At 52.1% G+C, this 22,652-nt stretch overlaps 2 protein-coding genes across 2 annotated transcripts; both read right to left on the bottom strand.

The window, feature by feature from the left end:
• Positions 1–18,315: 18,315 nt before the first annotated feature.
• Positions 18,316–19,410, bottom strand: Foxe1 (forkhead box E1). Its single transcript, XM_021641485.1, has one exon. It carries the CDS (start codon positions 19,408–19,410, stop codon positions 18,316–18,318), a length of 1,095 nt encoding a protein of 364 aa, XP_021497160.1.
• A 641-nt stretch (positions 19,411–20,051) lies between these two features.
• Positions 20,052–21,165, bottom strand: LOC110551131 (basic salivary proline-rich protein 1-like). Its single transcript, XM_021641487.1, has 2 exons — positions 20,890–21,165; positions 20,052–20,477 (listed from the first exon to the last, which is right to left on the bottom strand). Exons 1-2 carry the CDS (start codon positions 21,163–21,165, stop codon positions 20,052–20,054), a joined length of 702 nt encoding a protein of 233 aa, XP_021497162.1.
• Between the last annotated feature and the right edge of the window lie 1,487 nt (positions 21,166–22,652).

Here is a 22,652-nt window from a genome sequence, read left to right as displayed (position 1 = left end):
TTTCCTTACTGCTGTGTTTTGATAATTTGCTTATTTTTATTTTGTGTGCATTGGTGTTTTGCTTGCATGTATGTCAGACCCCAGAGTTACAGACAGCTGTGATCTGCATGTGGGTGCTGGGAATTGAACCTGGGACCATCTGGAAGAGCAGCCAGTGCTCTTAACTGTTGAGCCATCTCTCCAGCCCCTCACTGCTTAGTTTTAGAGCTGTCTGTAGTTTCAAGAATTGTCAAATGTGTGGTTTTCAAATGTTTTTTCCCATTTTGTTGCTTTACTTTTCTCTTTTTTTAAAAGATTTATCTATTTATATTGTGTGTGTTTGCACAAATGCCTACACGAATGTCTGTCACATATGGAAGCCAGAAGAAGGTGTTAGATCCCCAGGAGCTGGAGCTGTGCTCCTCCACGTGGGTGCTGAGGGTGGATCTGGGTCCTCTGTAAGAGTGTAGCATGTTCTCTTAACCGCTGGGTCATTTCACCAGCGCCCCCCCCCCCCTTTCCCCTTGGTTTTCAAGACAGGGCTTCTCTGTGTAGCCCTTGATGTCCTGGAACTAGCTCTGTAGACCAGGCTGGCCTCAAATTCAGAGATCTGCCTGCCTCTGCCTCCTGAGTGCTGAGATCAAAGGCCTGAACTGCTACCACCGCCTGGCTGTCTCCAGCCCTCTTTTATTGTTCTCTTCTGAGACAGGCCATCATGTACCCCAGGTTGACCTTGAACTCTTGTCTCCCTTTCCGAAGTGCCAGAAAAACAGATGTACAACATTGAGCTGGGGCTAATTTGGAAATTTTCTATTTAGTTTAATGAATTTCTGTTTCAATGGCATTTTGGAAAGTTTCGTGTGTGTGTGTGTGTGTGTGTGTGTGTGTGTGTGTGTGTGTGCATGTATATGTGTGAGGCCAGAAGACCATAGGTGTCATTCTTAAGGTCTATCCATCTGATTTTTGGCCTGGCTCTCACTTAAGCTTGGATGGCTGGCCATTGGATCCCAGGGAACCGCATGTGTTGTGTCGCCTCCCACTGTTAGGATACATGCGTGTACCACCATGCCCAGGTTTTTAAGTTTTATTGTTGTTGTTTTTGTAATGGGGCTTCTGGCACAAGAGCCCAGGTCCTTCTGTTTATATAGCGTATAGCAAGGACTTTTTGATGGAGCATCTCTCCACGTTTCTTCTTCGTTCTTTTAAAGACAGTCCCGTTGCCTGTTTATTCACTGTAGAATCATCTTCCCAACAGAATATTTTAGTAGGATTTTGACAGAGATTATGTTCACCCTGTATATTAATCTGACTCTAAGTCACATCTTTATGTGTTGAGTTTTCCAAGCTGGAGCACAGTGTGTGTCTCCAATAATTTAGATTTCCTTTGTTAGCTCTGTGTGGTCCTCAGCGTGGGAGTCCTTATGTCCTCTGCTAGATTTATATATTTTACTTAAATTTTATTTTTATCATATTTTACTTTTTTTTTTTTTTTGAGGCAAGGTTTTTCTGTGTTGCCTTGCCATCCTGGAACTTACTCTGTGGACCAGAAAGGCCTTGAACACAGAGATCTGTCTCTGCCTCCTGAATGCTGGGATTAAAGGTGTGTGCCACTGCTGCCTGGCTTTAGATTCTATTTATTTATTTATTTATTTATTCATTTTGGTTTTTTGAGACAGGGTTTCTCTGTGTAGCCTTGGTAGATCAGGCTGTCCTCAAACTCACAGCAATCCTCTGCCTCTGCCTCAAAAGTGTTAGGATTAAAGGTGTGTGCCACTGTGCCCCACTAGATTTTATTTTTGCTATCTAGCCCAGGCTAGTTTTAAACTCCCTGTGTAGATGAGGTTAGGTTCAAACTTTTGGTGATCTTCCTGCTTTTGCCTCTCAGATATTGGCATTACAGGTATGTGCCACCACAACTGGGTAGTTATATATTGTAGAGGAATTTTAATTCAGAACGTGGCTGTTCTGGCAAGAGATCACATCCAAAGACCTTCTAGGTCTGTGTGATCTGGCTGGAACACAAACACATCTTTAATCCAGGAGACAGAGGCAAGCAGATCTGAATTCAAGGCCAGCCCAGTATAAAGCAAGTTTCAGGTAAAAAAAAAAAACAACAAAAAACTAAAACCAAAAAAACCTTAGGTCCAGGTGTGGTAGTACACATCTTTAATCCTAAACAATGATGGTAAAGTTAGTTTGTAGAAGGAAACACCCAAGTTAGTGATGAATCAGAGATACACTTGACAGAATAGGATATGCCTGACTCCCACAAGAAGATCAAGAAAAGGAAGATACTTAAGGGGCAAAGAGAGACAGAGAGAGAGGAGGCAGTTTTACCAGGACAGTCATAGAGAGAGAGGTTGCAGAGAGAGAATTCAGGTGAAGACTGAATGAGCTAGAGAATGAGAAGGAGCCAGGAGATCAGAGCAAATTGCTGTAGTTAGTTTGAGGCCAAGCAGAGCAACTCAGAGGCTGAGAGAAACACCAGATTGAATAAGTCAGCTGGGAGAGGTGTTAGAGCCAGAAGAGCTGAATTGAATGAGCCAGCCAGAGTTCAGGAAGGACAAGAAAAGGTGAGTTTATTCAACAGTAGCAGAGGGCAAAAACATTCTAGGCCTAGGTTAGATGGTGCAGAGGCTAGAAGCTTCCAGGCCCAGATTAGCAGAAGGAGGCAGTAAGCCTCAGAAATGACAACTGAAAGATGCAAATAAAAGTTCCTTTTATGATATTTTTAATTTTTATGTTTATTTTGTATCTTATATTTCTGGACTTAGTTATTAGTTCTCTCTCTGTGTGTGTGTATGTGTGTACTTCGCTTGTGTGGGTGTGCTCAGGTATGTGTGCAATTGTTAAAATCCTGGGGATCTGAACTCAGGTCCTCATGCTTATTCAGCAGGCATTTCGCTGACTGAGCCATCTCCCCAGCAATCACCTGTTAAAGGTGCTTACTTATGTTTGAGATAGGGTCTCTCTGTGTAGCTTAGAACTCTAGACTGACCTCAAACTCCCAATAATCCTCTTGATTTGGGCCCCTGGGTGCTGAGATTTCCAGCCTAAACCACCATGTCTGGCTTTAGGAGGCTTCAACACCAACTTTCTAATCTGGTTGAAATTTATTTTCCTTTTCACTGTTTCTGCTCTGACTAGATGGTTTAGCACTGTGTCAGAGAACAGTGGACATCTTTACCTTGAGACCTTGATGCTGAGAGAAAACTCCAGTCTTTCTTTGAAGAAATTGTTTCTATTTTATTGCATTGTGTTTTGTTCATATGTAGGTCTGTGGGAGGATGTCAGATCTTGGAGTTACAGACAGTTGTGAGCTGCCATGTCGGGGCTGGGCCATCTTTCTAGCCTCCAGTCTTTTACCTTGTAATACAGCTTTGCCTGTGCAGTTTCTGACTATTCTCTACCATTCTCAACTTGTAAGAGCTGGTTCTCTCCTTTGTCCACGTGGATCTGGAGAATCCAACTGAGGCGATCAGGCTTGGGAACAGGGATCTCCACCTGCCGAGTGATCTCATTGGTCCTTCTGTGCCAATGTGCCTTTATGGTCTTGGTGTCTGAGTCATTCTAGTTTCCCAAAATAAAACGGGATGTATTTCTTCTTCTCTTTTTGGAAATAAATGGTGTAATTGTTGTTAATTAGTTAATTCTTCAACCAGTTGAAAAATTAGTTAATTAGTTTAAAAAATTAGAAAAATCAGTCAATTCTTCAAACAGTCAGGAAAACTGTTCATTTGGGAATGAAAGACAACTGTGTGTGTACAGTTGTGTCTGTGTGTGTGCGTACATGTGTGGTGGTTATTCGTGTATGTACATGTGTGTACATGTGTGTTCATGTGTGGTGGCACAGATTCATCTGTGCACATGAACAGAGGCTGGAGGATGTCAGCTCTTCTCTTTCACTTGTGTTTGAACCGGGACTCACTCTTTTCCAGCAAGGCTGGCAGCCACTGAGCCGGGCCATCCTTCTGTCTCACCTCCATCATGGTGCTGGCGTTACGGGTGGGGGTCTGAGAAGGTAAACCCAGGCCTTCTGCTGGCAAAAGAGGCAGTCTTTCCCACTGACCCCTCTGTCCACCACGGGGTTTCTTTAAACTACAAATTTAAATACTTAGAGGGCCTCTCAGATTACTTTGTGTTGGGTGAACTGAGGTGGTTTCTGTTTTGAGAGATGGGTCCATCTTATAGATTGTCTCGTTTACATGATGGGTTGTTTGAAGAATCCCTTGTCAATTAGGGGTTGTCTCTGCTCTCTTACAGACTGTGGTAACTGTGTCCCCTCTTCTGTCACCCCTGGTTTATTTGGGTCAGTTTATCAAAAAATTTTTTCTTTTCGCCTTATTTATTCTCTTCAAATTTCTGAGTTATTTTTACTCTTTTCAGTGTCTCTGATTTCTGCTCATTGACACAATTTCCTTCTCTTTGATTCTGGTTTATTTTGTTCTTTTCCTCACTTAGGCAGCTCAAACTAATGGTTGGAGACTCTTCCTCTTTTCTAATGTATTTGACTAGCATGATAGGTCCCTCTCGGAGCAGATCAGCTGAAAAACCACAGATGTTTTAGTTTAACTTTTATTTGTGCTTGTGATATTTCTTTGGATGTCACTGATACTTTCTCTTTGGCCCATGAATTGTTATTATTGGCATGGTGCATGTTTCTCAGGTATTTGGAGATTCAAAAAAGGATTTGTTTATTTTTGTTGTATATGGACCATGTGAGTGCAGCTCCCAGAAGAGGGAGTCGGATGCTCTGGAACTGGACTTACAGACTCTTGTGAGCACCCGTGTGCATGCTGGGGCCCGAACTTGGGTCTTTTACAAAAACTGTCATCTGCCATCTCTCTAGCCCAGTTTTCAGAGATTTTAATTTCATTTGTCTCCGAGAAAGTCTGAGAATTTTTCAGACTTCACTCTGTTGAATCTCAGTTCTCTTGAGTTTCTTGGGGTTTGTTCCCTGGTGCAGTATAGGTGTACCACAGGCCTGTGTATTCTGTTCTTGTGGGGTGGAAGGCTCTAGTCATATTGACCGGACCCTTTTGCTGGTTTTATTGAATTCTGTATCCTTCCTGTTTTTCAGTTTAATTGTTCAACCAGTTGTTGAAAGATAAGTGATGAAATCTCTAACTCTGTCTCTCTCTTTTTCAGATATGGTCTCACCTGGCTAGCTTGGAACTCACTGTGTAGACCAGGCTGGCCTCAAACTCACAGATATTTCTGCCTCTGCCCCCTGGATGCTGAGACTAAAGGTGGGCAGCACCCACAGCCAGTCATTTTTCTTTTCTGAGGCAGTATCTATGCCCCAGGCTGACAGTGAACTCCCTGTGTAGCTGAGGATGACTTTGACTATCTGATGCTCTTGTTTCCACCTCTGGAAGGCTGGCATGTGTGTGCCACAGTCCTGACCATGTCTTCCTTTTTATGTAGCTACTTTTGTTTTTGAGACAAGGTGCCATATATAGTCCACCTGGCCTTTTACTTTCTATGCAGCCAAACAGCCTCAAACTCCTGATCCTCCTTGCTTCTGCCTCCCAAGCGCTGGGGCTTCTGGCCTGGCCCACAATGCCCAGCTCCAAGTCTCCACTTTTGCTTGTGAGCTTTCCTCTTCAGTGTCATCCTCTTCTGATTCTCCTAACTTGTCCTGATGTTGCATATTTAGGGTTGGTCTTGGTTGACCGACTTGTTCATTGTCACATAATATATTTTTTTTTGTTCCTAGTTATTTTCTCTGCTCTGAGGTTGGCCTTCCCTGATTTTAGTGCAACCCTCTTATTTTCCTGTGATCAGTGTTGTATGATATTGATTTTAGATTCTTCTACTTTCAACCACTTGTGGCACGATGTTTTAAGTGAGTTTCTAGAAGACAACTATGTTAATTTCTTAAAGCCAGCAAGCCACGTATTTGGCCACTTAAAACATGACATTTTGGAGGTCCTAGGGATTGATGTTAGGCAAGTACTCCATTTGAGCTATATCCCCACCCATTTTTACTCTTTATTTTGGACAGAATCTCACGAAGTTACCCACATTGGCTTTGAACTCTCCATTCTCCTGCTTTAGCCTCCACCAAGCCTGGAGAAGACGCATTTATTCAGACATTTCTGGAGGTCTGCAGTCCAAAATCGGTATCTGCAAGCTAAAAATCTAGTGATTAGTAAAGGCCTTGTGTCTGGGGTAGCTAGCTCTTCCTTTGCTGTGGCCACTTCTCCCTGAGCTCGTGGCTTCATCCTCACCTCTCCTTTCCTCAAATATCCTTCTGCTCCTTAGGAGGACATTTGTGATGACATGTCGGGCTCTCTGGATAACCCGGGACCACTGAATCCTGCCCACAGACTCCCTTTGCCTACAACAACTTGTTCAGTGTTTGTGGATCAGGACCTGGGTCTTTCTGGGTACCACCGTTCAGCCCACCCCGAGGCCACAGGGGTGGGTCTAGTCTCCGCACTGGCCTTGAACTGTGCTTGGGGCTGAGATTCTTCAGTTTGCCTGCTGGAGAGCAGAAGCGGCCTCCCCGCTTACTTGTTTAAGAACAATAGACTTTGGAGGGCTTTGTGGTTTGTATCCTGTGATGTTTTTGGGGTGATGCCATCTTTATCCAAATCTGAGTTATTTGGGGATATAATATATGTGTGTGTACGTGTGTGTGTGTGTGTGTGTGTGTATTTTTTCCACTCAGAATTCTGAGTGCTGGGGTGCCAGCAAAGACAACCCCTGCTTTGTGTGCCTTTCATAGGGTTAAGGGGCTCACTGCTGCCAGTGCAAGGTAAAGGCAGCGATAGGGTGGCGGAGAAACACCACTCCCAGACCAAGTGCCAGTCTCTCAGTCCTTCATTACGCCAGTACAGTCTTCTCCCTGGCTGTGAAACAGTCTCCTGTATCCCAGGCTGCCCTACCGTGAATGGAGGATGATTTCAAACCCCCGATCTTTCTGCTCCCCAGCTTCTTCAGCTCCTTTCTTCTGGCCTCCTCTTCCTGACTGCTCTGGGGAGGACCCTCTGCCCTTGGGTTCCGTTGTGAATGCTGGGTCTCCTGCTGGTCAGTGTAGCCTGCCCCCTGCTGGCCACGGTGGGTGTGAGTCTGTAGACATAGGACGAATAGCTTGGGCTTTGAGCTAAGTGACCTGCTACCACATACACACTGACAGTGGAACTCAGGGCTTCCTTCCCGGCTCCTGGCGTCTGCTATAGTTAGTAGGTCCATCCGTTAGCTCCAGGGCCTTGTTCTGTCCTGAATTTCAAATCCTTTTCCTGACTGTGGACCATTCCTTGCCTTCAGATACGTTCCTGCTATTGCTCAATTATTTCGGGTTGAGTTTTGTTGCTTGTAGCCAGAGTATCCTGACTGATGGTGTGGGAAAAGAGGTCCCTGTTAGAGGGGTGTGGATTCAAGAAATGTGTGTGCACTCTTTAGTGAGTGTGCGACATCCCAGAGGCTTGGGGCCGGAAAAGCCTTTAGAAATCCTGTGGGATTCCACCCACGGAGTGGGTTCTCTTACGACAGCTCCGCATTGCTCAGAGGCCCTTCCAGAAGCCACTGATTGCCCCAGGCAGGCAGCATCACCCTTGGCTGCCTCCAATCCTTCCTTTCTCTCTGTAGCCGGACTCTGATGTGATTCTCTATATGCACCCTGCTTCCCCTTCTCGGCTCAGGAGGCTCTTCGCAGACTCGAGACAGGAGAATGAGCCTCAGTCTGACTTTCTTCAAGCAGCTCAAAGCTCATGTCTGAGGACTTACTTAGATCAACACCCCTAGGGGGGATCTTTAGTTCCAGTTAAACAATATTCACTAACAAGCGTGAGGCACAGGGGCACCCCAGACCCTCGGAGTCGGAAAAGGTGAAAGCTTCTAGACCCTCCGCTTTTTTTTTTTTTTCATGTTGCCTCAGTTAAGGGCAGCTGCTCACGTGGCTTGCTGACACTCCTGCCTCCCCTGACTCATGGAGCTGAGCTCTTGCTAAGCCTTTTCACACATGCTTCCACCTATCCTCCCTTCCCTCATTGGCCCACAAGCTCCCTCATCTTTTGTTTTTGAGTTTACAGCCCAACTTAAAAAACATCAGAGCCTGCCCAGCTCTGCTGACTAGAGCACGCTCAGAAGGCTGTGGCCCTCAGATTCCTTTGCGGTGGTGGTGGACACACAGAAGAAAGGCCTGTGAAGCTTGGCATCGCTCTCCAAGCACCCAAACAGCTGGCAGCAGGAAGAGCCTCAGCCCAGATTAGGCCGAGGTTTCTGAAGGCAAGCTCCTGCCCCAGCTGGGATGACTGTTGCTCATTTTCTTTGGGAGCAGTTAATTCCAATCTTAATGTCAGGTTTAACAGCCCAAAGACAGCGGGTTGAACCTGCAGCTATCGACACCACACTCAAGTCACATCCAAAAAGGCCACAAAGTGAATCTGGATAATTGTGAAACTTGGATGCTGTCCACAGAAACCATCAAAAACTTGAAGTCGCTTGGCTCCCTGGGGGTCAGCTCATCTGAGCATGCTCCTCCCAGTCAACTCAGGGTCTTCCCAGTCTCTTTGCTCCCGCTGAGTGTCAGTACTGAAGAAGGTGGGGTTCCCAGATTTCAGGTTCCTCTCCACAAGTCTTGGCCAACCTTGAAGGAGCCTAATGGCTGGAAGATGGCTCAACAGGTAAAGGCGCTGCTATTAGCACAATTCTGAGGACCCAGGTTCAGTTCCAAAGAAGGCTGGATGTGGCGGTGCACACCTATAATCCCATGGTGAAACGGGAGGCAGAGACAAGAGAATCACCCCAAAGCTTATGAACCAGTTAGCCTTGAGCACAGGGTAGCACAGAAACAAGAGACACCCTGCCTCAAGGTGCAAGACAAGAACAGGCTCTTTAAAGTTGTTCTCTGACCACCACACATTGCCACAGTACAAATGGACTTGCATTTAAACATGCATACACACACACACACACACACACACACACACACACACACACACGAAGGATCTTCAGGGGACAGAGGCCTTCTATTCTCCCCATATGGGCAGTGTGTGTTTGTGTATGTGTGTTTGTGTAAGGTGTCTGTGTGTGTGTGTGTGTGTGTGTGTGTGTGTTTGGACATCTTGGTCAGAGACTGTGGTGTGAGTCATTGTGATCCAGTCAGCTAGTGCTGCATAACATGTTACTCTGAAAGTTCGTGACAAACGAGACGGCATTTATCATCTCTCAATTTCTGTGGCTTGTCTTTCTCAGGTCCTCTTCGGGGTCCCTCGCAGCCCACATTCACCTTGAGGTGCTCTAAGAACAGCGGCTTCCTGGCTCCCTCACATGGCTGCTGATTGTATTCAGATGCTTGTCCATGTGTGTTTATTTTGGAGTTTAGTGTTGCTGGGGGTCAAGCCCAGGGTGTCACAGGCAGTAGGCAAACCTGTTGTGCTGAGCCATAGCTCCCATGCATAGAGGCCTCAGTTCTTTGGACTCTCAAAGCCCTTCCATGTCATTATCTAGGAGATTCTCCCAAAGCCCCACAGGTGATGGCACGAGGCAGCCTTACCACTCTATAGTATAGACAATCATAAGCGCAGGGGGAGGGCCAGCAAGCGGAGAGGGCCAGCCACCTCACTGCATCCCTGTGAGTGAGAATCCATTGTGGCTTCAAGATCTCCCATCCATGTCTGGCCTGGGGCCTTGCCCATAGGGAGTGCCTCGGAGGCCGGAGGCAGCTCTCAATGGGGTTCCTCAGCTGGGGCTGCTGGAGCCAAGGGTAACCTGGATCCCACATAGAAGCCCAGCCCTGAGCATTCTGAGAACCAGGCAGGGAAGGTGCTGTTCTCCTCTCCTGGGGGAACAGAGCAGGACTGGGGCCTGTCTTGAAGTCTGGTAGCGAAACAGCAGGTTTCTGTTACGGGTGGGAACTGGCTGTGTCCTGAGGCAGCACACACACCAGGTTCGTCTCCTGCTGGTGTGGTGTGCAGGAGGCAACGGCCTGGCCCTGTCTCTGGACCATGAATTCAAGAAGAAGCCCTCAGGGGCTCCTGCAAGCTCTTCCTGACAAACAGTTCCTGGCTAGCCAGCCTGGCAGGAGTGGTGTGGTTCTGTGAGAAAGCCACACATGCGAATGGCAGGTTGGGTAGAAAGCTCCTTCAACGCTTTGCTCTCCACTGGCCCTGCTGCAGGCCCAGACCCGCCTCTGCATGAAGGAAGTCAGTCCTCCTCCCCACGGGAGGGAGGGCCCTCCTGCCTGTGGTTGGGCTTTGTGCTCTCTGGATTCCAGGCTGTCAGTCTCCCTGGAGGCGGGGCTCTGGGATGCTGACCCTGCAGATTGTTTTGTTAGGTTTCTCCCACAATTAATTTGGAAATTACCCACCTGCCCACAATCTCTCCAGGTGTTCTATAAATTACCCGCATCTTCCTGCACTTCGGTGTGACCAAGGTAGACTAAAGCTGGGGAGGGTCCCCAAAAGGGCCACCAGCTCTGGAAGGTAGACTTGTTTTTTTTTTTTTTTTTTAAAAAAAGAGCCAGTCTCCTTCAGCTTTGGCACTAACCATCTGAAGCAACTAGATCCACATACATCATCTTTAAGCCTCACACGCCCTGTGGAGATAAGTCATGGGCTTGTGGAGTCACCAAGCTGAGAGGCTCCAGGAGAGAAGGCTCCAGGCGGCACTGACACCCAAGGGTCTCACATCCAGGCAGGGGAATTCCTCGCGCTTCTGATTCCCCGAGGCTGCCAGTTCATCTCCTGAAGGGACCCCGGAGCCTTGAACCCGTACACTTTTCGCTTTCTTTGCCTGAAGAACACACTCGAAGCCTGCTTCATCTCAGGGCTGTTGTGAGAATCCACAGGTGAAAAACCTTGTATACCCCAATGGCAGCAGGCTCTGCAGTGATGTCTGGGACCATTGGGCAGCTGGGAAGGGCTCTGGCCTAGAGTCTGTGGCTGACATTACTTCACAGAGGAACCATGGTGTGTCAGCCTTGCTGTTTTTCACAGTCAAGCGTGAGGGAGGACCACACCAGTGGTTCTTAACCTGTGGGCCATGACCCCTTTGGCAAACCCCTGTCTACTCCAATATTTATGTTATGATCCGTAACAGTAGCAAAATTATAGTTATGAAGCACTAACAAAAATAATTCTATGGTTGGAGGTCCCACAACAAGTGGAACTGTATTAGTGGGTCACAGCATCAGGAAGGCTGAGAACCACTGGGTTATGGCTATGACTGTTGACAAGAGAGTCAAAGGAAGGAAATGAACTGAGGACTGCTCTGACCCGCAGGACTGTACCCCGTAAGGGTCACCTTCTGCGTCAGGTTACATACCACAAGAGTGGTGGCAGGAAGCTCAGGGACAGTGTCAAACTTGACATATATGGCTTATTTCCAATAGCAGGGCCCACAGGTAGAATGGAAGCCTCCGGGGTTGGGTGAGCTCAGTGATGTCCCCAGACCCTAGGTCCCCATGTTCAGGCCTCACGTGGCTGCCGTGCTTCCAGAGGTCACATTCATCAGCCAGAGATTTTGTTGTTGTTGTTGTTGTTTTTGTTTTGTTTTCCTGCTGCTCGCTTCCTGTCTTCAAGAACAAAGAAATGCCTCCGGCAGACTGTTCTGTGTCTGTCCTTGGCTGGGTCAAGAGTGGTATTATTTGCCTTAGAAAAGGTACCATGTCTCCCTTAGAAACGGGTGTAAGACTGCCCCTAAAACACATGCTCAACCAAAATTGGAACCAAATTAGGGCTGTGTGTTCAAAGAAGGCAGCCTTTCTGCCTTCTTTGAATAGACCAGAGGGAAGATGGAGTGCTTAAATTTTGTCCAGTATCTGGTCACCCCCAGCCATACCGTCAAAAGCCTACACAGACGGGCTGGAGACTGGGGTGTGGCAGAGCACTTGCCTGACATATAGAAGGCCCTGGGTCCAAACAGCCCTGTGGCCAGGTCCAGTCCCCCTGAGTGCCTGGTTAGCGGGGAGGAGGTCTTAACACAAAGCGGAATAGTGGGATGAAGTTGTGATGAAAAATTGGAGTGGAAGAAAGCAAAGTGACACACAAGGGAAACCCTGAAAATACAGAAAATATGGTTTCCTCACAGTATCAGGACCGTTCAGGACACATCAATCCTTATCACTAAGCTCTCTGGTCCTTAGGTGGAGCTCCTTCTCTGAGCGGGACTGGACCAGCTGAAGTTTGAGCTGAGCTGCACTCTGGCTGCTGGGTAAGGACCGATGGACAGGTGAGGCGGCATCAGGAAGCTCCTTTAGCAGACTCAGAGAAAGGAGGGACTCCCACTGGACGGGTGTTGGAGCTGGGATGCAGGGTTAGGAGGCTCACAGAAGGAGCCGAGCCGTTCGAGTGAACAGGTGTCTGGAAACAGCAAATGGCGTGGCAGCTGAAGCTTAGGGTGCAGACATGGTAGCTGTAGGGGATGAGGGCAGGGAGAGGGTGATAGAAGGGACCATGGTGAGAAGCCGGGGCTGTATGACACACTCAAAGCAACAAGCTTCTGGATGAGCTGGCGGCAGGAGCCCCGTGGAGGCAAGAGGAGAAGACACCCCTTGGGACCATCGCCAGTTGCTGGTGGCTGAGGGCAGAGAGGGCTAAACTCTACCAGGCACAGTTCGTGTACTTTATTTCTGTCTCTGAGCCTGCAGAACCATAGCTTCCTTGCTTTGTCCACCCCAGCGAAAAGCTGCTTCCTGTTCTCAGGTGGTTAGATCACCAGCCTGAGATCCGTCTGTCTTGACTCAGTTTCCCCATCCCCTCTTCCTTCTGGGAGGGGCTGATACCTGATCCGCTGGGCCTTTAAGACTCTGCCCTCCTGTGCCTAGGAAACCCTCTGGGCTCAGCTGGAAATCTGAGCTTTTGGCTCTCAGAAGAGGAGCTGACGCCATGCAACCTGAGCTCTACAAGAAGCAGACAGTGTGCCTAGTAGTGAGGGCCACTCTACTGAGAAAACCACTTTGGTCTCAACCAAGGAAATGGCCTGCAGGACAAAGGACAAGGGCTGAAAAGAGCTGGCACCAGCTCATTAGGGGCCTACCTCACCCGGCTCCCTCTCTGCTTATCCATCCCAGAGCCTGGTGTATCCCAGGCTAGCCTTGAACTTACTCTGTAGCTAAGAATGACTTGGAACTTCCAATCCTCCTGTCTCTACCTCCTTGGGTTCAGATCTGCATGGGCACACGGTGTGTGTGTGTGTAGGGTGCTGAGGAGGGGACCAGCAAGGCCACCACTCACTGAGCGTACCTTCAGCCTCACCACTTGAGTTTTCCACGCTGTTCGCTGCTGCATTTGCCATGACACATTCTGCTTCCCCTCCTGTTTCTAAACCAGTTTTCTAACCAGTCACTGGCTCCTTGGTTTCCACCCATGTGATGAGGGCTTTCCCAGGGAAGGTCCCCCGCGGCCCCCTCCGAAAGTCACACTCCATCGCAAACTGACAGCTCTCAGCACTCTCCCAGCCCCTGCCACAGCCGAGCACTTCTACCCTTGAGGGTGATGGCCAAACATGGTCTCCCCTGGCGCCGATACCAACAGCGAGAGGTCTTGTGGAGAGGTCTCCTGCACCTCTGGGCTCTGCAGAATGCTCCTGGGGACCCCCACACTTAGGGGTGCATGTGAGCATCTAGATGTGTGAGCACAGAGATGTGAGAGCACAGAGATGTGTGAGCATCTAGATATGACAGCACAGAGATGTGTGAGCATCTAGATGTGACAGCACAGAGATGTGACAGCCAGGCTCTTTCCTGTGTTGCAATGTGATCCTGGGAACAATGTTGCCCCAGCCTGTCCTTCATGGCCATCAGAACTGCTTTTCATCAAGCAGTTTTGTTTTTTTTTGTTTTCTTTCCCATAGCTATTTTGTCTTGGCAACACCCACCCAGGAAATAGCACTTCCTAGGAAGAGGATGGCCACTGAAGCCAAAGTGTCAGAATGGTGTGTGTGTGTGTGTGTGTAGATTCTTTAGGGCATCCAGAGAACTCTGGCTGTCTAGAGAGGACCCTCAGCCCTCACTGGGTGAAAAGCAGCAACCCCTCGCTGCTAGCTGTGTTGCCTTTAGCAGAAAGTTGTACTTTTAAATGTATAGTATTAATTATATTCTATGTATATGAGTAATTTGCTTACATGAATGACGGTTCATCATGCATGCTTGGGGCCCACAGAGGTCAGAGGAGGCATTGGATCCCTTAGAACTGGATTTAGAGACTGTTGTGAGCTGAAAGTTGAACACAGGTCCCCTGGAAGAACAGCCAGTGCCCTTAACCTCTATGTCTCTAGCCCATAAATAAATTTGTTTTATATAGATGCTTTCAAGTACATTCCCAGCTGGAAACTGTGGGGTGCACACCGAGGCCAGAATTCTGAGACTGGGAGAGAGCAGGCCAGGAGGAGGGGCTGTGTCCTGCCTTGGCCCTGGCAACTCAGGGCCCTCTTCTCTTGCAGCCAGTGCTGCAGGCAGCACAGAGGAGCTGCTTCAGGGTTCTTGGTCAGAAATGGGACTGCCAGAAGCTATTTTGTGGGCTCTGCTCTATTAAAGTAAAATAGTAAAATAGTTTCTCCTTTTTTCAAAGTTCTGTCTCAGCCTAGGGCATGAAAGCCCATGGCAGTTTATTGAAAGACAGGTTCTGGTTGAGGGGATTCACTGGGACCTGAGATCACACACTTTCAGCAGGGGAGGGGGAGGGGGTGCCAGGAGTGCTGAGGAAGCACCGGCCTTTAGTGGAAATAAACACAGAGATAGTTCCTCCCACCTTAGCTTCTCCTAGGCCTCGCAGAAAATTCAAATGACCAGGGCAAGGGGAGTCAGAGACCACAGGGGGCCAAAGGGACCTGTACCTAGTCTTACAAATGGTTGAAAGTGAGGCCTACCCACGTGAGAGAGACCGTGACGAAAAATCACACAGCATCCCGGTCCAGGCATATTCCGGAGCTCCGAGGACAGCCGGTCCAGCGGAGTCCCAGGCTCACGGCTGCCACACACACTCCCCACACACTTCCGAATGTTCACCGGTGTGCACTCTGCTAGGCGTGTTGGCACCTCTCACACAACCACACAAAATCAAGCAGAAACACAAGGAGACAGTCAAGGTTTGGGCCTCCTGCATTGGGAAAGCAAAAGCAAAAGATCAGGAAAAGGGACTGCCCGGTTAATGGGGGCCAACTTTAAGTATGCGTTCTTGTCTGTTTCACTGTTGCTTTGTTTCTGACACAGTCGCCCGGTCCAGGCTGCCTCAGCCTCCCTAGTGCTAGGAATACCCGTATGAGCCACCGTGCTCCTTTTCTTCCTTTCTCTTCCTTTTTTATTTTATTTTTTCAGACAAGGAACGGACATTCTGATTTTATAATAAAAACGATATTTGAACAGAAACAGGTTCGCCCAGACTTCGTAGAAAATGGGAGCGTGCTTTAGGAACCCGCAATCGCAAGCAGCAGATTCGCGTCCTGGTGAGGGAGGTGGGCTGAAATCTTCCATCGTTGAGTCCTTTTACTCTGCCGGGATCACCGCGGGGGAGGAGAGGCCGCGGAGGCTGGTGGTTCTCCGGGTCCCTAACCTCTGCAGAGCTGGGTGGGTGGCGGTGGCTGGTGGCTTTCTGCTCCAGCGGGGAAGGAAGCGCTCTGATCACAAGACACTACCCAGGACGAAGTCTGCTCTTGTTGCTAGTTTCCTCATCTTAATTGCAAAACAAAATTAATTTGAAAGAAAACAAATGTCAAGGCTCCGGGGCGATTCTAAAGAGCCTCGGGCGATCACGGAAGAAAGCATCTGATTACTCTGCAGCCTGCGGTGCCTTCACCACGCTGGGGTGCTAGGCCTGCTGATGTGCAAGCTGGCTTTTCCGTGCTCCCAACAGGAGGAGCGGGAAAGAGAGGAAAATGAACGCATTTCGTGTCTCAGAGCGCCCCCGAAACGGGGCCCAAGGGTCCGAGCCCGCAGATTTGGAGGGGAGCTACAAGGGCCAGGGCGATGTGCTGGAGTGTTCTCACCGAGGGAGAGCTTCCCGCCCCCCCCCCCCTCCCTGGGTGTCCTGGCCCACCCGAGGCGTGGAAGGGCTGTGGCTGTCCTCAGTGCACGCTCCCGGCCTTCCAGGGGCCGCAGCCCCTCCCGCGGGCCGCCCGTCCCCCACGCCCTCGGACACGGACTCTTTCCTGCGCAAGCGCCCAAGACTGCGTGCGTTATGGATGCGAACGCTCAGCCTTCCGGGCGTCTTCTTTCGGTAGCTTCACGGCAGCAGCAGAGCCCCCCCAAGTTTCTGATAAGGCAGGTTTTGGGTGCCCCCCCTTCCCAGCCATTGCAACGAGGTTTCTCCCCACTTCCCTCCCCTTTAACTTCAGGAGGACCATCTGTGGTAGCAATAACACAATCCCATTTCGTAAATGAGGGCACTGGAGGAGAGGGCATTTTAAGGTTAATGGTGTTGTCAAAGCGCCCAATTTGGTAATTAGGAAAGGAAACAAAAGCTCAACTCCGGAACTAATATGGGCAAAAACTGCTCCTTTTCAGCCCGGGGAACATGCCACGGCTGACGGTCAACTCCATTCTTGAAGAGGTGGGCAAGGCTGCAGACCTTCGTGCCTGTGTAGCACACAGAACCCCCACCTGCATTCCTGGAGGAGCCCACCACAAGAGGAAGGGACCTCAACCTCTGAACTAGTCCAGACTTACAGGGGGGAATGCCACCTGCCTCCATCACAAAGTCAGGAAAAGCCATGGCGCTGCTGAGCACTTGAGTGCGGCTAGACCAAAGATGCTAGCTAGAGCTGTAAGGTAACAGCTCCAACATCTGAAGGCATAGATCAAAGAAAATGGAAACATTTTAACTGTTTTTACCTAGAGTGTGTGGAAATTATATTTCAGATATATTGGATTAATACAATCTATTATTACAACTAATCTCACCCGTTAATTTTTATTTTATCAATGTAGCTACTAGAAAAAATTATTCTTGTAGCTTGTACTGTATTTCTTCTATTGGATGTGATTTAGATAAGTACTCCTCTGATAGAAACCAATTTCACCTGTCTTTGTACACAGGATAGTTCTCTCTCTCTCTCTCTCTCTCACACACACACACACACACAGAGTTACCAATGCTTTCACGACATCTCTTCACAGTTGCTCCCTTCCTTACCAAGCTAAATACATAGAAAGAGGTCAAGCGTCTCTTGCCAACATTGACTTGCTCACAGGTTTTTATTAACTCGGTCCATCTCAAAAATTTGGGCCGTCTGAAAGAGGGGAGGAGAGTCCCTCAATGTTAGATCTGTTTTCAAGAGAAAGATGGAGACATGCTGGATTTTTCTCTGACGTTGAATTCTAATTTCCGTGAACCTGCTGCTTCAATCAAACAAGACACAGAATATAGTTTAAAAACATTTTTTTTTTTTTAAAAAAGGGTTGCATTGTTAACCATCCAATTTATTACCTTTTCTCTCCCTTTTGTTGGAGGAAGGTGCTGAGGCAGGCGCTCACGGGGAACAGAACAGCCAGCCCCAATTACGGAAACCCTCCCACCTACATGCTCCTTAACAGAAAACCCGATTTTTGACTGGGTAGTTACTGCTGCTGAATGAACAATACATCTCGCTCAAAAGAGTCAATAATTAGGACATAATCTCTACTTGGAGCTAGTCCTGGGACTTTGGGTTAAATACTTGTCAGTGATCTGTTTCCATTCTTGGATGGCCTTCAGACATCGAAGCCCTGGGTGGCTCAACAAATGCAGCCAAATCTGGAAGGCTGGCACCCGAGATAATGGGAGGGGGTTTAAACATGAGAGGACAGAATCACACAGTCTCCTCTGTAACAGACCGACTGAAAACTCAAGTGATGGGGCGGGATCACCCGGAGGAACTGAATTCTCAGTTACGACCCAGGCGCGTGGTTCTCCGAGGCGGAGAAAAGCAGCCCAGCTGATCCGAAAGATTTTTCTTTTAAAGCAACTTCTTTTGCAAACTGGCCCCCACTTTAGTTGGAAAGGCACCGCCGGGGCCCTTTATTGTAGTAAGGTGGTCAAAAGCGCAGGAGGCCGGGCGTGCAAAAAGCCCGAGCTCGGCGCGGCGTGGCTCACGGTGAGGCCGCACAACTCCGCCAGAGTTCGGGCTCCTAGATTCCGATGGGGACGACTACGCTGCTCTCCGCCCTTTACTGCCAGGGCCCTTCCGGGCAGGACGGCGGCAAGGCGTGTTCTCCGGGACCTCGCATCGCTGAGGGTCCCGGTGCTGGTCCAACCGGGGCCGCAGCCTCCCCGCGTCGGCCAGCGTCGCAGCGAGCGGGGTCCGGGAACGGTTCAAGGCTCCGAGGCGCCGTCTGGTCCGGGCCGCGGGTCCCCGGGCGAGTGACAGGTCCCATGGTGGAGTCCGTGAGGTTTGGCGCCCACCGGCCTGGGCTCACATGGCAGACACGAAGCGATCCACCGCGCCCGGGTAGGCGGCGGCGTGGCGGGAGGGGTAGGCGCCGCTCGCCCCGGGCCCGAGCTGCCCGCCGGGGTTGTAGCAGGGCCCCAGGGCGGCCCCGAACTGGCCCGGCGACGCGCGCCCGTAGAAGTCCACCGTGGCCTCGGCGCCGCCGCCGCCGCCCCCCGCGGTGGGCGAGGCGGGTCCGGCCAGGCGGCCCGCGGCGGGGAAGAGCGCGCCGCCCGCCCCCTGCGGGTACGCGCCGTCGGGGCCCGCGTAGGCGGCGTAGGCGGCGGGGTTGACGGGCTGGAAGCTGCCGGCCGAGGCCGCGGACGGCGCAGGCGCGAAGGCGCACGAGCCGCCGGCCGCCGACGGCGCGGGCCCCAGGTCGGGGCTGAGGGGCCGCTCGGGGACCAGGCCGAAGAGGCGGCAGGGCCCCGGCGACGCGGCGGGGTAGTAGACGGGCGGCGGCGCGCCGAGCGGGGGCGCGTAGCCCGCGTAGACGGCGCCCGGGTAGGCCGGCCGCGCGGCGGGGACGGCGCCCGGGAAGATGGCGGCGGCAGCCGCGGCGGCGGCGGCGGCGGCCGCGGCGTCGTGCATGTAGGCGGGGTAGGTGGACAGGTCGGAGCGCTTGAAGCGCTTGCGCCGCCTCAGGAAGCTGCCGCTCTCGAACATGTCCTCGGCGTTGGGGTCGAGCGCCCAGTAGTTGCCCTTGCCCGGGCGGCCGGCCTCGCGCGGGATCTTGAGGAAGCAGTCGTTGAGCGTGAGGTTGTGGCGGATGCTGTTCTGCCACTTCTTGGGGTTGTCGCGGTAGAAGGGGAAGCGCTCGGTGATGAACTTGTAGATGCCGCCCAGGGTGAGGCGGCGCTCGGGCGCGTGCGCGATGGCCATGGCGATGAGCGCGATGTAGCTGTAAGGCGGCTTCCCCCGCTGCAGGGGGCGCTTGCGCCGCCGGCCCCCCGCGCCGCGCCCCGCGCCCTCGGCGGGGACCCCCGCCGCCGCCGCCTCGCCGCGCTCCTCCTTCACGGCCGCCAGGGCCTCGGGCCGCGGCGGTGCGGGCGGCGGCGGGGGCGCGCTCTCGGCCGTCATGGCGCCGCCCTGTCCCGCGCCCCCCGCGGTCCGCGGCTGCCGACGGCCCCCTGGAGGGGACCCGGGATCCCTCTGTCCCGGGGTCTGAGGGCCGACGCCGGGCTCTGCACGCCCCGAGGGCAGGGGGCCTCGGGGGCTCGGCGCGCCGCGTTCACCGACGGCTCCTGCGGGGCGCCGGGCCGGAGGGGTCCCTGGCGCCCCGATGCCAGGCGACCGGGACGAGATGTGGTGGCGGTGGGGGGGAGTCCGGGGCGGCGGCAGCTGTGGGCGAGTCCCGGCGGGGCTGGCCGTCGAGGCGGGGCGCGCGCGGAGGAGGCCGGGGTCCCGGGCCGGAGCGGTCAGCGGGAGCTCCGCGCACCCCCGCGGGGGCCGTCCAGGCCGCAGGCCGGCGGCGGAGCTCCAGCCCGGGACGGGGCCGGGAGGCGAGGCGGGCGGCCGGCGAGGCTCCCCGTGCAGCCCTGGACGCCGGCCCCGAGGACCGCCCGCGAGGCGAGCACACCTGGGCAGCTCCTCCCTCCGCCGCCTTCCCCTCCTTAAAGGCGCCGGCGAGCGCGGGGCGTAGCCGGCTGCCCGCCCGCCCCCGGCGGCGCCCCCCTTACCCCCCGGCGGCTGGCACACCTTCCCGGCTAGCGGCGGCGGCGTCAGCGCGGGGAGGGCGCCCGGAGGTGCGGGGGCTGCGTCTGCGCGCCGGGCGGGGAGAGCCGGAGCCTCGGGGATCCGGGGGCCTCGGTGCGGCGCCCCCGGGTTACGGTCGGTGTCTGCGGGGAGCCGGGACTCTCGGGCGGGGAGGGCTCACTGCGTTTTTTCCTTGCCCAGAGAGGGGGGAGCTGGCCGTGGGTGGGGCGCGTTGAGCTACTGTGGGGAGGGACTGGGAAGTTTGGGGGGGATGCTTTCCACACCCCGTCGTCCCCCACCCAGCAGACAAGGCTTTCCGGGTCCTCGGCAACCTCGCTGCTCCCGGGAGCCCGCGGCCCGCTCTGTTCTAGCCCGCGCTTCTCGGCCAGGCGCTGAGGTGGCGCCCTAGGTGGCCCCTTCCCAGGTGCCTGGCTCGGCCCGAGGTTTTGTATCTCCAGAGGTGTTTAGGGGGAGACGAGTTGAGGGTGACTTGGGACCCTCCTCTACGCGCTGGAGGGCGCCTGGTCGGAGGAGGCGTGGCCCCTGCCCTCCAGCATTGGCTTCTGGGTTCCTCCAGTAGCCCGGGGCCAGAGTGAGCGGTCCGCCCCTGGGGGCCTGGGAGGGAAGGCTTGCGGGAGCCGTGGGGGGCGGGGTGGGGTAGGGGAGGCGAGGCTGGTCCGAGGCGTCCGGCGTCTGCCCCCCTCGGCCAGGTTTCGGTGTTGGAGTGGGACTCCGCGTGGTGCAGCCCCACCCGCCTGGCTCTCGAGTTCTCATCTCGGGAGTCTTAAGCGTTGCTTCTAGGGAATCTGAAGTTCGGTTCCTACGTTTCTGACCTTGCAGCCAGACGCCTCAGGGGGGACGTACCTCTCCCAGGGGCGTGAACCGTGGCGCAGAGCCGCGTGGAAGGTTCCTGAATGGGAAGAGAAACCATGGAGGGTTCCGGGGGAACGTGGGTGGCCCGGGCTTCTGGTTACGCTGCTTTCTCCAGGGAGCACTGCGGCGCCCTGGGGTCCTCTCTCTCTGCAGAGGGCCTTGGTCGAAGACCTTCCCCAGCGGGAGAGCTCCCCAGGGGCCTTCCTCCGCGCTGCCACCCTTCACCCTGCGGTTTCCTTCTTCCAAAGAATCTGGGAGAATCCACATTCTCCTGTTTCTTTCTTTCTTTTTCCCCCAAAGCAAATTTTAAGCTGATTATCCGATCAGAGAGTTCCGTGGTCCTCCGCAGTTCCAAGGTTCCAAGATTTGTATTTCTAGACTCCAAATTCTGAACAGCTGTGTCAGTGTGGTTCTTCACACCCCGTGATTGTACATACCTGGTAACCGGCCGAGAGGCGGTTGGGGGCATCCGAGGTGCCTCAGCCTGTGGAGGCGCTTTCCACAGAACCCGAGGGCCTGAGAAGAGTCCTGCTAGCAGTCCTCAGACCTGTACAAAAGGATGTGTGTGTGCCTCGCCAGGGCTCGTGCAGCGCGCGCGCGCGCGCGCGCACACACACACACACAGTGTGAAAACAAAACCTAAAAGGCCACTGTATAAAGAGATTAGGAAGAAGGCTTTGTGCCTGGAATTTGCTCCACTCTTGCAAGTTGCTGCTTCTCCGGCTTTAGTTTTTCTTTCCTCTTCTCCGAAATATGTCTTATTTTAAAGGGCCATCTAACTGGAAGATTTGGGTCTTAATAAGCCCACAATTGTTATCTTCCTTACTTCCAAAATGGGAGTAGCACACTGACTTTTGTATTGGACTGAAAGAACTGCTCATTGTTGTGAGTTGTCTAATGTTCGGTAAGGATTGTCTCACGACTTTCTCACTTTTCCGAGCGCTCTGACTCTGGCTAGCCGCCTCCACGACTCGGGCTTCTGGTCCTGCCTACCTCATTCTTCTAGAATCCTGATTCCTCTCAGACTTTGCTTCACCCTGCTTGGTAGTGCCTTAGCCTCCAGGGACTAGAATTCTCAAAATCACAACTGCCAGATTGGATGAAAAAGGAAAAAAAAAAAAAAAAAAAAAGAGCCTTGAGATCTTACCACATTATTTTATTCAGACAATGTGCTTCTACACCGTGTAGGGTGAGGATTCTACCCATGATCCAAAAGTTCTGACAAATTATTTTTTTCATTGTATGAAAAAATTTATTTTTTTCTTTAATTAAATTTTTATTTTTATATTACAGTTTATTCACTTTGTATCCCAGCTGTACTCCCCTCCCAATCCTGTCCTCCCTCTCTCATCTCCTTCTATGCTCCTCTCCAAGTCCAGGGATAGGGGAGGTCCTCCTCCTCTTTCCTCTGACCCTAGCTTATCAGGTCTCACCAGGACTGGCTGCATTGTCTTCCTCTGTAGGGCTGTCGTCCCCCCCCCCCCCCGCCCCCATCGGAAGAGGCGGTCAAAGAGCTAGCCCATGAGTTCATGTCAGAGAAAGTCCCTGTTCCCTTTACTTGGATACTGAGCTGACATGGGCTCTGACAAGTTATTTGATAAACATGCCATGAGTTTACCCATTTGGATTAAAGCAGTACGTAAAAATTTCCTCCTACCTTTTCCCTTTGCTTCCTTCTCATTTATTTATTTATTTATTTATTTATTTATTTATTTAAAGCAGGGGTAGGTTGGTAATGGTCTCAAGTTCCCTCC

This window comes from Meriones unguiculatus, chromosome 3 (genome assembly GCF_030254825.1).
Source record: "Meriones unguiculatus strain TT.TT164.6M chromosome 3, Bangor_MerUng_6.1, whole genome shotgun sequence".
NCBI lineage: Eukaryota > Metazoa > Chordata > Mammalia > Rodentia > Muridae > Meriones > Meriones unguiculatus.
The sequence above is the reverse complement of the archived record's forward strand: the minus strand, read 5'-3'. Positions and strand labels throughout refer to the sequence as shown.